This window comes from Tasmannia lanceolata, unplaced genomic scaffold (assembly GCF_043159265.1).
Source record: "Tasmannia lanceolata isolate RefF3 unplaced genomic scaffold, GAP_Taslan_0.1 ptg000044l, whole genome shotgun sequence".
Classification (NCBI taxonomy): domain Eukaryota; kingdom Viridiplantae; phylum Streptophyta; class Magnoliopsida; order Canellales; family Winteraceae; genus Tasmannia; species Tasmannia lanceolata.
Window position 1 is genome coordinate 3472293 of NW_027518721.1, and position 11966 is coordinate 3484258.

General features: G+C 40.0%; 2 protein-coding genes across 2 annotated transcripts; both read right to left on the reverse strand.

The window, feature by feature from the left end:
• Window positions 1–505: 505 nt before the first annotated feature.
• On the reverse strand, window positions 506–2095 carry LOC143864013 (uncharacterized). The gene is made up of 2 exons (XM_077374832.1): window positions 805–2095; window positions 506–692 (listed from the first exon to the last, which is right to left on the reverse strand). Exons 1-2 carry the CDS (start codon window positions 2059–2061, stop codon window positions 684–686), a joined length of 1266 nt encoding a protein of 421 aa, XP_077230947.1. The 5' UTR covers window positions 2062–2095; the 3' UTR covers window positions 506–683.
• On the reverse strand, window positions 2084–7995 carry LOC143864033 (uncharacterized). Its single transcript, XM_077374848.1, has 3 exons — window positions 7885–7995; window positions 2139–4052; window positions 2084–2088 (listed from the first exon to the last, which is right to left on the reverse strand). The coding sequence occupies exons 2-3, from the start codon at window positions 3880–3882 to the stop codon at window positions 2084–2086; spliced, it is 1749 nt and encodes a 582-aa protein (XP_077230963.1). The 5' UTR covers window positions 3883–4052; window positions 7885–7995.
• Window positions 7996–11966: the final 3971 nt, after the last annotated feature.

An 11966-nucleotide genomic window follows, 5' to 3' on the forward strand; every position in this document is an offset into this window, starting at 1 on the left:
CAATTTCTTCACTTCTTCATAGACTTTCAACTCCCATTCTGTTTTGAGCTTTCGGAGTTTTTGCTTCTTTGGCTTAGCACCAAGGATTAAGGGTAATCTGTGCTGGACGATTTCCTCACTTAATCCTGGCATATCATCGTAAGACCAAGCAAAAACTTCTTTGAACTCTTTAAGCAGGGTGATCAATTCCTCACGTTCTTCAGGAGATAAAGTTTTGCCGATCTTTATTTCCTGAATTGAGGTTTCATCACCAATGTTCACAGTTTCAACTTCCTCATCAAGTGGTTTTGCTCGGCGACTCTCCTCCTGTTGGATCATATGTCTGATTTCAGGGGGAGTTTCGTCGGCATCCTCATCAGAGGGGGAGTCTTGATTGTTATTTTTAAGATTATCAGATTTTAGAGCAGATTCAGCAGATGAAATAGAGACAGGAATGTACTCAAAAGAAGAATCCTTCATTTCATTGGAATTTGAATCATATACATCAACAGACGAATTACCCTCATCGGGGGGTACAATGAACTTTGGACTCATTTTTACAGACTCGATGGAAATGTTGACACCTGCGTCAACTGACTCAGGACTATAAAAGGAAACAGCAACAGATGCTTTATTATGAACAGACTCCAACTCAATCTCGCTTGAAAAGGAAGAAACGTCGCCGATCTCAGGTGAATGGTCATCTATGGTACCTGCATCAAAAGACTCATTAGAAGATATAGACTCTGAATCAAACCCGGAGACTGACACGTATTTATGGACGACTGACTTTTCTGAAGGGATTCGTTTGTACTGGAAAATAACCTGGGGTAGGACTTGAGAAGTCCAGTTAGTCAGAGGTTCCTCAGCCGGGGTGATAAGACGAGTTGGGTCCAGTATCAGCGGGCTCCTGCCAATCACGGCCACAGTCTGTGACCCTTCTTGAAAAAGTGAATTCAGAAGACTCGGCTCTATGTGCTCTGTCCAATCAGCCTCAGACTCTGTCTCTACAATCTGCATACCCACTGGCTCATCTTCTAGCTCAAGATCGAAGAAAATCTCAAACCCCGGAAGCATCTGCCCTGTGCTCTCATCCAACCAAAACTCTGCAAAGCCACAGAAAGGAAAGGCTGCGCCTTCTTTTCGGAATCGGCCGTTCATTTTCAAATCAATGGGTGCCATTGGTAACCCCAAGCCCCGACGACGGTTTTCTGCCCATTTCAGCATCAACTGCTTCATCTCTACAATTTCCTTCTTTGTAGGCTTGTAACCCAGTCCGAACAAACCATTGAATGTTTTGAACACAGGAAACTCGGTCAAACCCTGATGATATTTGCCTAACCCGGCGCCTGGCATATAGCCCTGTCGGCGAATCATTCTGATGACATTCGAATTCGTACTGGTCAGGAAACAAATTTCCTCATTCAAAGCCTCTTTGAAAGTGATCGTAGTCACCTCTAGTGAAAACCCCGTCAAATTGATATCTTCGGATCTTTCCCCAGTTATGTCCGGAGTGATCTGCCCTATCTCGAGATCAGGATCCCCCTTTACCGTTATCACTCTGTTCCTGCGAATGAACTTCAGTTTTTGGTGGAGAGTAGACGGAACAACCCCGACCTTGTGCATCCAAGGACGGCCAAGCAACAGTAAGAATGAAGCTTTAATATCTAAGACTTGAAATTCTACCTCAAAGTCTTCTCCGCCAATCTGTATCTCAGTGACCAAAGTCCCGATTACATCTCGGCGAGTGCCATCATATGCTAGAATACCCTGCTCGGATGGAATAAAATTCTCAGGACTGAACCCCAGGGTTGCTGCGGTGCTTAATGGGCAAACATTCAGTGCAGAGCCGTTATCAACCAACACCTCTGGCACCTTCTTCTTGTTACAGAAGACTGTGATTTTAAGAGGCTTAGTATGGTCTCGGCCCTCAGGAGGTAAATCGTCATCAGCGAATGACAATGTTTTCGCAGCTCTGGCCATGGCTACGAGACTGACAAGCTCGTCAGGTGAGGTATTAACAGAAACTTGTGCTGCATTAAGCTCTTGAAGGACTAGCTTTCTGTGCTTCGATGAGGCCATTAGTAAACCCCATACCGAGATATTAGCCTGAGTCTTTTTCAGCTGCTTTAACATGCTCTCATCTTCTTCGTCTGCGCTCACTTTATTCTGCCTCTGATTTTCTGAGTTTCTTGCAACCCCTGCCGGGTTTTCTACACTCAATTCTGGTGGTTTGAACACTCGCCCACCTCGGGTCATGTGACGCATCTCGTTACACTGATCATCCAGCAACAGCAGTTCGTCTTCGTCCGTTCTGAAAACATAAGGTGCATTACTGACATCCTCTTCAAAGTCCTCCATCCTTAGAACATAGGTGGCTTCCTTTGCTTCTTCCAGACCAACATTCTGAAGCGCATATGACTGGGCTGAAGATGACTCAGTGAGTTCAGCATCGTCAAACGACAGCACATAAGGTTCTTTTTCTCTGAATTCTCTGAGCTCTTCATCGTCAAACTTCAAAACATATGTTTTATCAGATGTAATAGCGCAAATGAGAGTAGAGGGATCAAGGATGGGCTCATCTACAAAGATAGCGTTTGTAGTGGGAGGAGCAACAGCACGGTGGTTGGGGAGAGGATTCTGAGTGATATTCGGCCTTTCAACTGCAAGCTCATCTTTATCGATCATGTTCTGAATCGCGTGCTTCAAGGCCAAACAGTTCTCAGTCATGTGTCCCGGGCCCCTGTGATATTCACAGTATTGATCCCTTCTCCAGTTTCCGGGCAGCGGATTAGGTACAGGTTTGACATCCGGAAGTCTGATCTTCTTGTCTCTGATCAACTTCTTAAGTATCATGGGCAGTGGAAATGGTAATGGGTCAAACTGCCTGAACTGCTTCGTCACCATTGGTCTAACAACTTCATCAACAGGCTTGGCCACTGGTCTGGTATAACTGACTGCTTGTACTTCCTTCGGTTGGATCATAGGCCTCTTCCCCTCTCGGACATCAGATAGCGTTTTGGCTCGGAGGCCCTTAGCAATAGCATCCTCGATCTGGGTGCCGGTCTTAATCAAATGATCGAAATTCTGATAGTGCTGCGGCGCCATGAAGTGAAAGTACTGCGGGGACAAGCTCTTGAGGACCAACTTTATCTGGTCTTCCTCTGACATTCTATGGCTCAGTTGGGCAGACTTGCGCCTCCAGCGCCTAATGAAAGATGTGAATGTCTCCTGAGGATTCTGCTTCAACAGCTTCAGATCTCTTTTAGTGACCTCGATCCCTTCCTCCATGGAGAATTGTTCTACGAATCGGTTAGAGATTTCTTCTAATGTCCTAATCTCTTCTGGTTTCAACCTCAAAAACCATCTTTTGGCTACCCCTATAAGAGACATAGGAAACAAATGAGCCATCTGCTCTCGACTTAAGCCATGCTGCTGGGAAAGAGTGATGAACCATCTGACGTGGTTTCTCGGACACCCAGTTCCATCATATTTGTCATAGTCTGGTGCCTTGAACTTAGGCGGGAATATGGCATTAGGGGACACCAGAAATTCAGAAATATCGAATCCCTTGGACGCTTGAACCTTCATGCTCTCAATGTCACGAGCCATCTTCTCATACTTATCGAACAACTCATTCTCCTTGTTAACCGGAGGGACAAAGTATTCCCCAGCATATTGCTCATCTTCTAGATCGATCTCTACGGGAGAGATGACTGGTCTGGTGAGGTTAGGAGATGTGGCCGGAGGAGGCTGAATGGTGGGATCTTTAGAAGTAGAGACCTTTTGAGTACTCTGGTCTTTTAGATGAGTCACCTCATCTTTCAACCCTGCTATATCTCGACACATATTTCTCAACATTTCCTGTATAGTTATCATGGGGTCCACTGGATCATTAGCCATTTGGTTGACTTCAAAAGAACCTGACAACTCTGGTGAAGATGGTAAAGGTGCTGTTGGTGACACAGTGGGATCAAAATGACGAACAAGTCTAGACACTGAGGTAGGTCTAGACCAGGTAGGTTTAGCTTGGGTGCCCTTTTTTGAAGCGATGGTTGCTATCTTTCAGAATCCTGATTGGAAGTTAACATACTAGATCAATAATCATGAGATAAAGATTCTGAACAAATAGAGAAAAGAGTAATCTTGAAATACATCAACGGGTATGTTAATTTGGAAAGAATCCTCAATCTATTCCTTAAGGTGTTCTTTGGGTATAACCGTTCTTCTTTTGGGAATGAAAGAGCCAGGAACGATAAACATCCTTAATCAAAATAAGTTTCGATCTCAACAACGATCATGCACTCAAAGAATACAGGTGAGATCAAACTTTTTCATCAATGATTTCGATATGATCCAGGGGTAAAAGATATATGATAAACATTGGATCAATCAATGGCTCAGATAATAGACCATGGCCATAAGAATGACAAAAGTAGGGTCAAGGACCAGATCTAAAATCTGAATGATGGATATCAACAACAAGATGAGATCAAGATGAGATGAGATAGCATAAGATTGCTTTCAACAGATGGATCATGAATGAGTAATCCTATGAGATCTTTGGAAATGAATGGGATTTACATCCTAACCCCAAAGGAAAAGTTTTTTAATCTTCGCACATTTTATCAGTGTTACCTGAAGGCATCAATCCTAACCCTAATCTAGCGGAGTGGAGAGAGGATCTCGACTCATGACTTTGTTTGTGTACCTAGGACCGATCGTAGCCATTGAAAGATGGACTACGGCCTAATCTAGACACAAATGGGTAGGATATCCTAAACTAGGCTCACACACACAATTGGGTAAGATATCCTAAACTAGGCTCACACACGTGATGCACATGTGTTCGTATACTACATGCATGTGTGGGTTAATCTAGGGGTAAGGCCAAGAGTTCCCTTAGCGCGAATCCATGTTCGATATACTGTACCAGTGTCCGGCGTATCAGTACGTGAACAAGAGATCCGTTTACGTACCATAAAGGTACTAGGCTAAGGGTGGAATGCTTCTCTAGCACAGAGGCACCAGGTGATGAAATCCCAGTCAACCATGCTAGATAACCCTCCGGGTTCCTAAAATAGGACGTGTGTGCATGTGAGATGCAGGGGTTTAGATGAAAGTGATGTAAGTGTGTGCAATAAGTTCGCGCAATCTATGATGCCTTCAGGTTTTGTTAGATTAAGTTTGAGTAAATGTGATGAGAAAATAAAGCATACAAACTAATCTAACAAGCATAAAAGAGATAGAGTTTTCATGAGCCAGTTGAAATAGATTCAAATGAGTTATCCTTTGGAATTGTAATGAAGTTAGGTTATCCCCAGCAGAGTCGCCAGTCTGTGGGCCCCGATCCCGCGAGAGGGGCGTGGGGCGCGAGCCGCCGCGCTCTCTTCTCTTGGTCTCTCGTACCCACGCGATTGGCGTGTGCCTTTCATTATTGATTTTAATTCGTCTTTTATGTGAACTTGGGATCACTAAGACAATCCGAATTCCACACAAAAGAGACTGACAGAGTCGCCACCTAGATGTGGGATCTAGGACCCATAATTAACCAGAAATCTAGACTCGCTACCTGGTTACAAGAATGGAAGGTATGGGGATTTATCCACCATATGCACCATTCCTGCCCGATAATCGGTCTTCAATTCTAAAAGTTAACTCTTTTAAATTTATTTTAAATGGCTCATTCAACCCTATGTTAATGTGCGAACTAAGTGACATGCATCCTAAAATCTAATTTCAATGGGAATCCTAAATGTGTATCTTGATTTATTAATTTGTCTGGGTTCAATCTAAGTGAAAGTTCTCCTAGAATTCTAATTTCATGGAAAGCCCTAAATGATTTGATTAAGCATTTATAAGAAAATTAATATCCAAAACACCACAATTTGTTGTGGTGCCGACTCGCGGGTGGTATGCCGTCAGACATCCAAGCTGCCTACGTACCCAAGCCTCACTGGGATCAGAGTCGACGTAGTTCGGTGCACCTAAGCTAAGCTACTTATGCCTAACTCAACTAGGACACCGACCTAGACAGAACTGACTGTTTCAACAGTTTTGAGAGAAGTTATTTAATTCAAGTTGAGGATTTTATTATCTTAGGATTTCATCTGAGATGCTATATGATTCTTATCTAAATGCAAGTTGTTCCTTAGACTAATGTAAGTTAACCTACACCATAGTTTACTAGGCTCGTCTTAAGGAAAGATTGGGCAACTAGTGTAACGAGACCTATGGCACGGTTGCTATACATAACAAACGTCCGTGATGAGGCTGGACTCCTAACTCTAGGACTCCCTAAAACCTAGGACACGACCTGACACCAGGGTTCCTAAATTGGGCTCTAATGTTTCTTAGATCGGAAACCATGATCCAATGGTTCCGAAAGATACAAGCTGAATCGATTTAAGTTCTTGAGGTTAACGAATTTCAGATTTTAAGGATTTTCAGTTTTTGGGCACTTAAGGAATACCAATGGTTCTAGGGTTCACCAATTTCGGCCCAGAATGGCATCCAAGGGAGGGAATCGTGCGCTCTTTCCTTGTGCAATTTAATACTTAGGTTATAGCATCTTATTGCCTGGCAGATCTCAGGATTTTCGTGGACAGTAACCTCGGAGCCAACAACATGCTATAGCTTAAATATTCAAATTGTCAAAGATCAAGTTGCAATTGGGATACGATTATGGATGCACTGGCCATTTTTCCAGGAAAATCTAAAGATCCTAAAATTTCCGTTTCAATGGATTAAGGAGTGAACATGTGACAGAATTTTAAAGTTCTTTAGGAATTTTTATATGATTTTCAATTAATTTCGAATTTTCCATGGATTTTATCAATTTTAAGCATATGAGTGGTTTTACAAGTGAAATTATTGCAAAAAAATTCGAAATGAGTTGAAATTTTTACAGCAGCAATATGGGAATGTATGTAGCTTACTGTATGAGTTTTGCAGATTTTTACATTAATTTCACATTTAATCTGGATTAAACAATTAAATGACCAGATTGCACAATTAACACAGAAACTAGTAGAAATATAAATCTAAATTCTATGAAATTTCTACAGAAATAAAATATGAATATAAATAGCATGCAGTGAGATTTTCATGAATTTTAGAAATTATTTACTACTGACTTCGGATTTTTCAATTTTCAGCCCAGATTATGAATTAACACTACACCACACATGAAACAAGATCCAAATCACTTGAAACTTTTACAGAAGAAAGAAATGTGAAATATAAGACTTATGTAAAAATGTTATGAATTTTAATGATGATCTGATGTTAGTAAAAATTCTCCCAAAATCTGATAATTTTCAAAGAAAGCATAAAATAATAACCAAACAAAGTCCAAAATTTATGAAAAACTCATGGTAGAATGTATTAGTACCATATTAGTTTTCCATGAAGTTTCATTAATTTTGGAATCCGTTTAATATATATTTTATTTTTCTTGGTCAAAAAGATATTTTTGAAGAGTTTTCTATTTTTAAAACACGCTTTTCGAGAAAATTATGATTTCGGAAAACATCCTCCAACCTTGTTCCGATGTGATGAACACAAGAAAAATTTAAAATTCCAAAAAATAGATCATCCTGAGATGACTATTTTTTCGAATTTCATAATTTCTCAGCCCATATTTTAAATAAAATACCACTCTTCACTCAAACTCGAAAGAACTGTTGATCCAATGCCCGATCTGATCCGATAGTTATGGTACTCTATTTAGATCAAACATTGTATTAACTTTCGGGATGAAACGGATTTGGAAAGCTTACGCAGATCATGACTTTAAGCACACGCAATTAATATTCAATTAAATTCAATTAAATGCTTAAAAATCATGTAAAATACATAAAAAATACCAAACGATCCTGAAAAATCCGAGAACAGTGTACTTACCTCTGATGGAGTCTTCGCCGAATCCGAAAGCCGCGGAGTCCGAAAAACCTCGCCGTTGTACGATTCGCCTTGCTTTCTTCTTCTTCTCTTTTTCTTTGCTTTTTATTAGATGAGCCACACTCTTTTTTTCTCCTCTTTGTTTTTGAGAATACAAGCCATATTTATAGCTGCATATAGGAACACTATTTGAGATAAAAAGACATTTTTAATAGCCATCATAAATGACTAAATTTTAAACATGTGTGGTATTGGTAGCCACCATGGGTGACCATGACCAACCACCATAGATGACCATGACTAGCCATCATTGATGACCAAGGAAAGAAGGGAGAGAGAGAGAGAGGGGCCTCCAAAAAAGATTAAATTTTTTTCTTTTGTTGACTTTGGTGTGGGAACATGAGGTGTGGGAACATGAATGGCAACTTTGGAAACAATATAGTTTCTTCCCTGGTGGGTCCCACTTATATTGCATGTGTATGGTTGTAATAATTAGAAATTACTATTTTCCATATGAGAACACATGGGCTGCTGTTGTGTAGAGAACAAGCTTGCACGTAAATGCAAATCCAAGTGGGTCCCATTTTTCTCAAGCTTGCACGAATTGGTCAAGGCACTCCTCCAAAAATTCCACTTGTCCAATTGATATGTGTAGCCAAATCATTTCCTCAATATAATCCGGATCTTCCAATTAATGGGCCACAATGATAATTGACCATGCTTTCTAATTTATTCCATAATTTGATCCAAACCGTTCATTTAATGGGTAAGGGGGAAAGAGAAAGAAACGACCAAGGGAATCCAACAAGGGAAGTGAACTAACCAAATATGGGGGTGGTTTTACCAAAAATAAATTTCGATTTCCTCCCTCTTGCTTTGTTGATTTCAATCTCAACCATTGAATTTAGGAATTTCACTCTTCTTTGTTCTTTATCTAACCTTTGAAATGCTTGAAACTTTCAAAGAAAAATAACGGTGTGACGTTTTCAACTTGGACCCAAAAAGAATTCTTAAATATTTGGCCTACTAAGATATCTTGAAAATTTTGGATTTTCTTCTTTGATCTTGACCATCCAAATTGGAACCCACACACAATTTTCTACTTAGATTGTTCCACAATTGCAATTTTTCGTAAAATTTCATCCTTTTAGCATATTTTCCTCGGAATTCCCTCAATATAAACCTGAAATACCAGAAACAAAGAAAATACCTTAGTAGTACGGCTTTAAATGAGAAAAATAAATGCGCTCATCAACATGTTCATGGTGGGCCCACTTAGTGGGTACAAACTCTCTCTCGCCTGGCTAATATAACCATTCTCAACACTTGGCGAAAAGAAAATGCGGAACATTGCAGAATAGATCGGAACGATTGAGAAAGCATAAGGGACGAACACGGGAATGAAAAACACTAGACTCCGACAACATCACACTAACTTCTTTGTTGATTAAAACGAATCAAAATGGGGTGTCTACAATAGCGAACTTGGGTCCGATCAAAATGGGGTGTCTACAGGATCTTAGATTGTTTTCTCTGTTCTTGGGGCACTAACTTTCATGTTGTGGTTTGTCTCTTTGAGACGCCGGTTGCTTGTTCGTGGTTTCCCCTTTAGCTTTAGGGTTTTGCCCTAATTTGCGGTTGTACTTGTGTGTTCCCTTTAAGAGTGAAGGCATTTAAAGGTCTGAAACATTGGAAAAGCTTTAAAATCCAAAAACATTAGAAATTTGAAACTCAAAAATATTTGAAAACTTTAATAATATCAAAAACATTTAAAAAAATACATTAAAAACCCTTAAATCATTTGGAGTGTTAGGTTCTAGTTACGAGAGTTCGTTTCGAACTACGTTGGCTTGATCCTCTTCCACGAGGTACGTAGTGCAGCTTGGGATCTTCATCCCAAGTCCAGCCAAACTTTATAAATAAATGCTTTAACCTTTTTTCTTCAAAACCTTGTTTTCAACAAAATCTTCCTCTAGAGTTAGGAGTTTGTCCTAGATAGAGAGTTTTAGAGTTAGGAGTTCGTCTTTCATGTGTTGTGTGCTTATTTGTGTTTGTTTTAGAGTTAGGGGTTTCTCCTAGAGTTATAGGAGCGCCTCCGTCCGGTCAGTTGGTGATTCACATCGCCGACTGATGACTAGAATAGGATGCGTTAGTCAACCCTTTGTTTTCCTTAGGAAATACAGCCTAGTTACACATAGGTTGTAGGAACCACCTGCATTAGCTTAGGGCTAACCTGCATTTAGTTAGGGCATATAGGGTGTCCTAAAATCTACAATTCACTGGAATTTAAATAATCGTTCAAGAAGCTTTAATAATTAGTTCGGTCTTTTAGATCGAGTCTAAGATAGAGGTCTAGGTGTCTTAGGCATCATAATTTAGAATAGGTGCGAAGAACTACGTTGCCTTGATTCTGGTGGAGGCGGGGATACGTAGGCTTCTTTGGATGAATACCAGATCATCCGAGGACTCGGGCTAAATCATTTAGAGTCTTAGGATTTGTTGTGTTATATTGCATATTTTGTTGTGTTTTCTTACTTTCTTGTGCAGACCTATACCTTTTGCTGTAGCATGCATGTGTTTGTCAACCAGAACTTAGACACCTATTAGCATGTCACTCATAACCTAGTTATCATTAGGTGACATTTATTTCGGTTCTTTTGTGTGTGCTTATTTTCATCTCCGAGACATGCATGATTAGATAGACGTTTTCTCGGAGATGCGTGTTCCCATTTCATATGATTTTTGCTTGAAACTCTTCAAGGTTAATAATAAATGGCATAAGAGACCAAGTGTTCGCACTCGGGCGAATTGGGGGCGCTCTTCGGACCTTCTCCATTCGTCATCAGGCACGGGCCTTCTGTATCTCTGGTTATCCATTGCAAACAGAGCATTTGTTTTGGTTCCATGGCGTGTCCATGGATGGCGACTCTGAGTTATTTTTAGATATATCTTGGTTTCGAGCCCTGGCTCCGGATCAGGATGTATCTCTTTCTTTTTATATCGCCACTCATGCTATGCTGTGAGGGTGGCAACAGTTTCGAGAGTTCCCTGGTAGAGCTCTCCTTCACTTTGTGGAGATCTAGAGGATTGCAGGAGGGATCTCGCGTCCCTCGGCACCGTCTATCTCGGATCGGGGTCCACAGTCTTTTTTGTTTATGACTAAATTTTTAAGATTTACAATATCTTTCAATTGTTATGTTAGAAATGAAAGATAAGAGGGTCTGAGGGTCTAATATGGATGCCAAAATAATGATAATATCCATGAGTATTTTGAGTTTATTTTTGTTCCATGAGCAATATCAACTGAGTATTATCATAATAGCTTGGCAGCTTCTAGTTTGGTTACCCACAAGAATTCAAGGCTTGAGATAGGTCATGGGTATTTGGTAGGAGCAGAGCTAACAATGTGCCACCTCTGGTTCTTTTCATTTTTCTTTTTTTTTATGTTGCACATTCAAATATGATTTGTTATTCAGTAACTTATGCTGTATCAGTTTATGGACAAAAGAATTTAAGGGTTTTAACTTTTACAGTCCTCTTATTCTAAGCTTAAAGCATTCTTCAAGTCTGGATGTAGTGGCCAAATATCTTTTTTTTTTGGTTCAGCTCATTGATTTTATTCACTTTGATAATTGCATTATTTATTTCATTGATTACTCGTATTTTGATGTTTGCAAAGGGTTTGATCAATTTTCCTTGAAAAATAGTATACTTATACCATGGTAGCTGCAATCTTTTCTTTTTACATTAGAATAAGGGAAGTTGGGGTTTGAAGAAGATAGAAAAGGGCTGAAATGTGAAAATGTGAATTGGGTAAGGCTATATCTATTTGATGAGAGTTGGAAAGTTAACCAAAGGAGATTCCCAAATTAAAGGAAGCATTCAAATTAAAGGTCCTCATTAACAATGGAGCTTTGGTTAACGGCTAAAGAAGAGCTGGGTGGTGGTCATATTTTGAAAAGGAAATTCTTTAAGTTGGGTGATAAGGAAACTATGAAAAGAGTAAAAAAATGGACAGCACCACCCTTTAATATTTTGCCAGCAGGTTCAGTTTCTTTTGAGAAGGCATACCAAACGCAATTTCT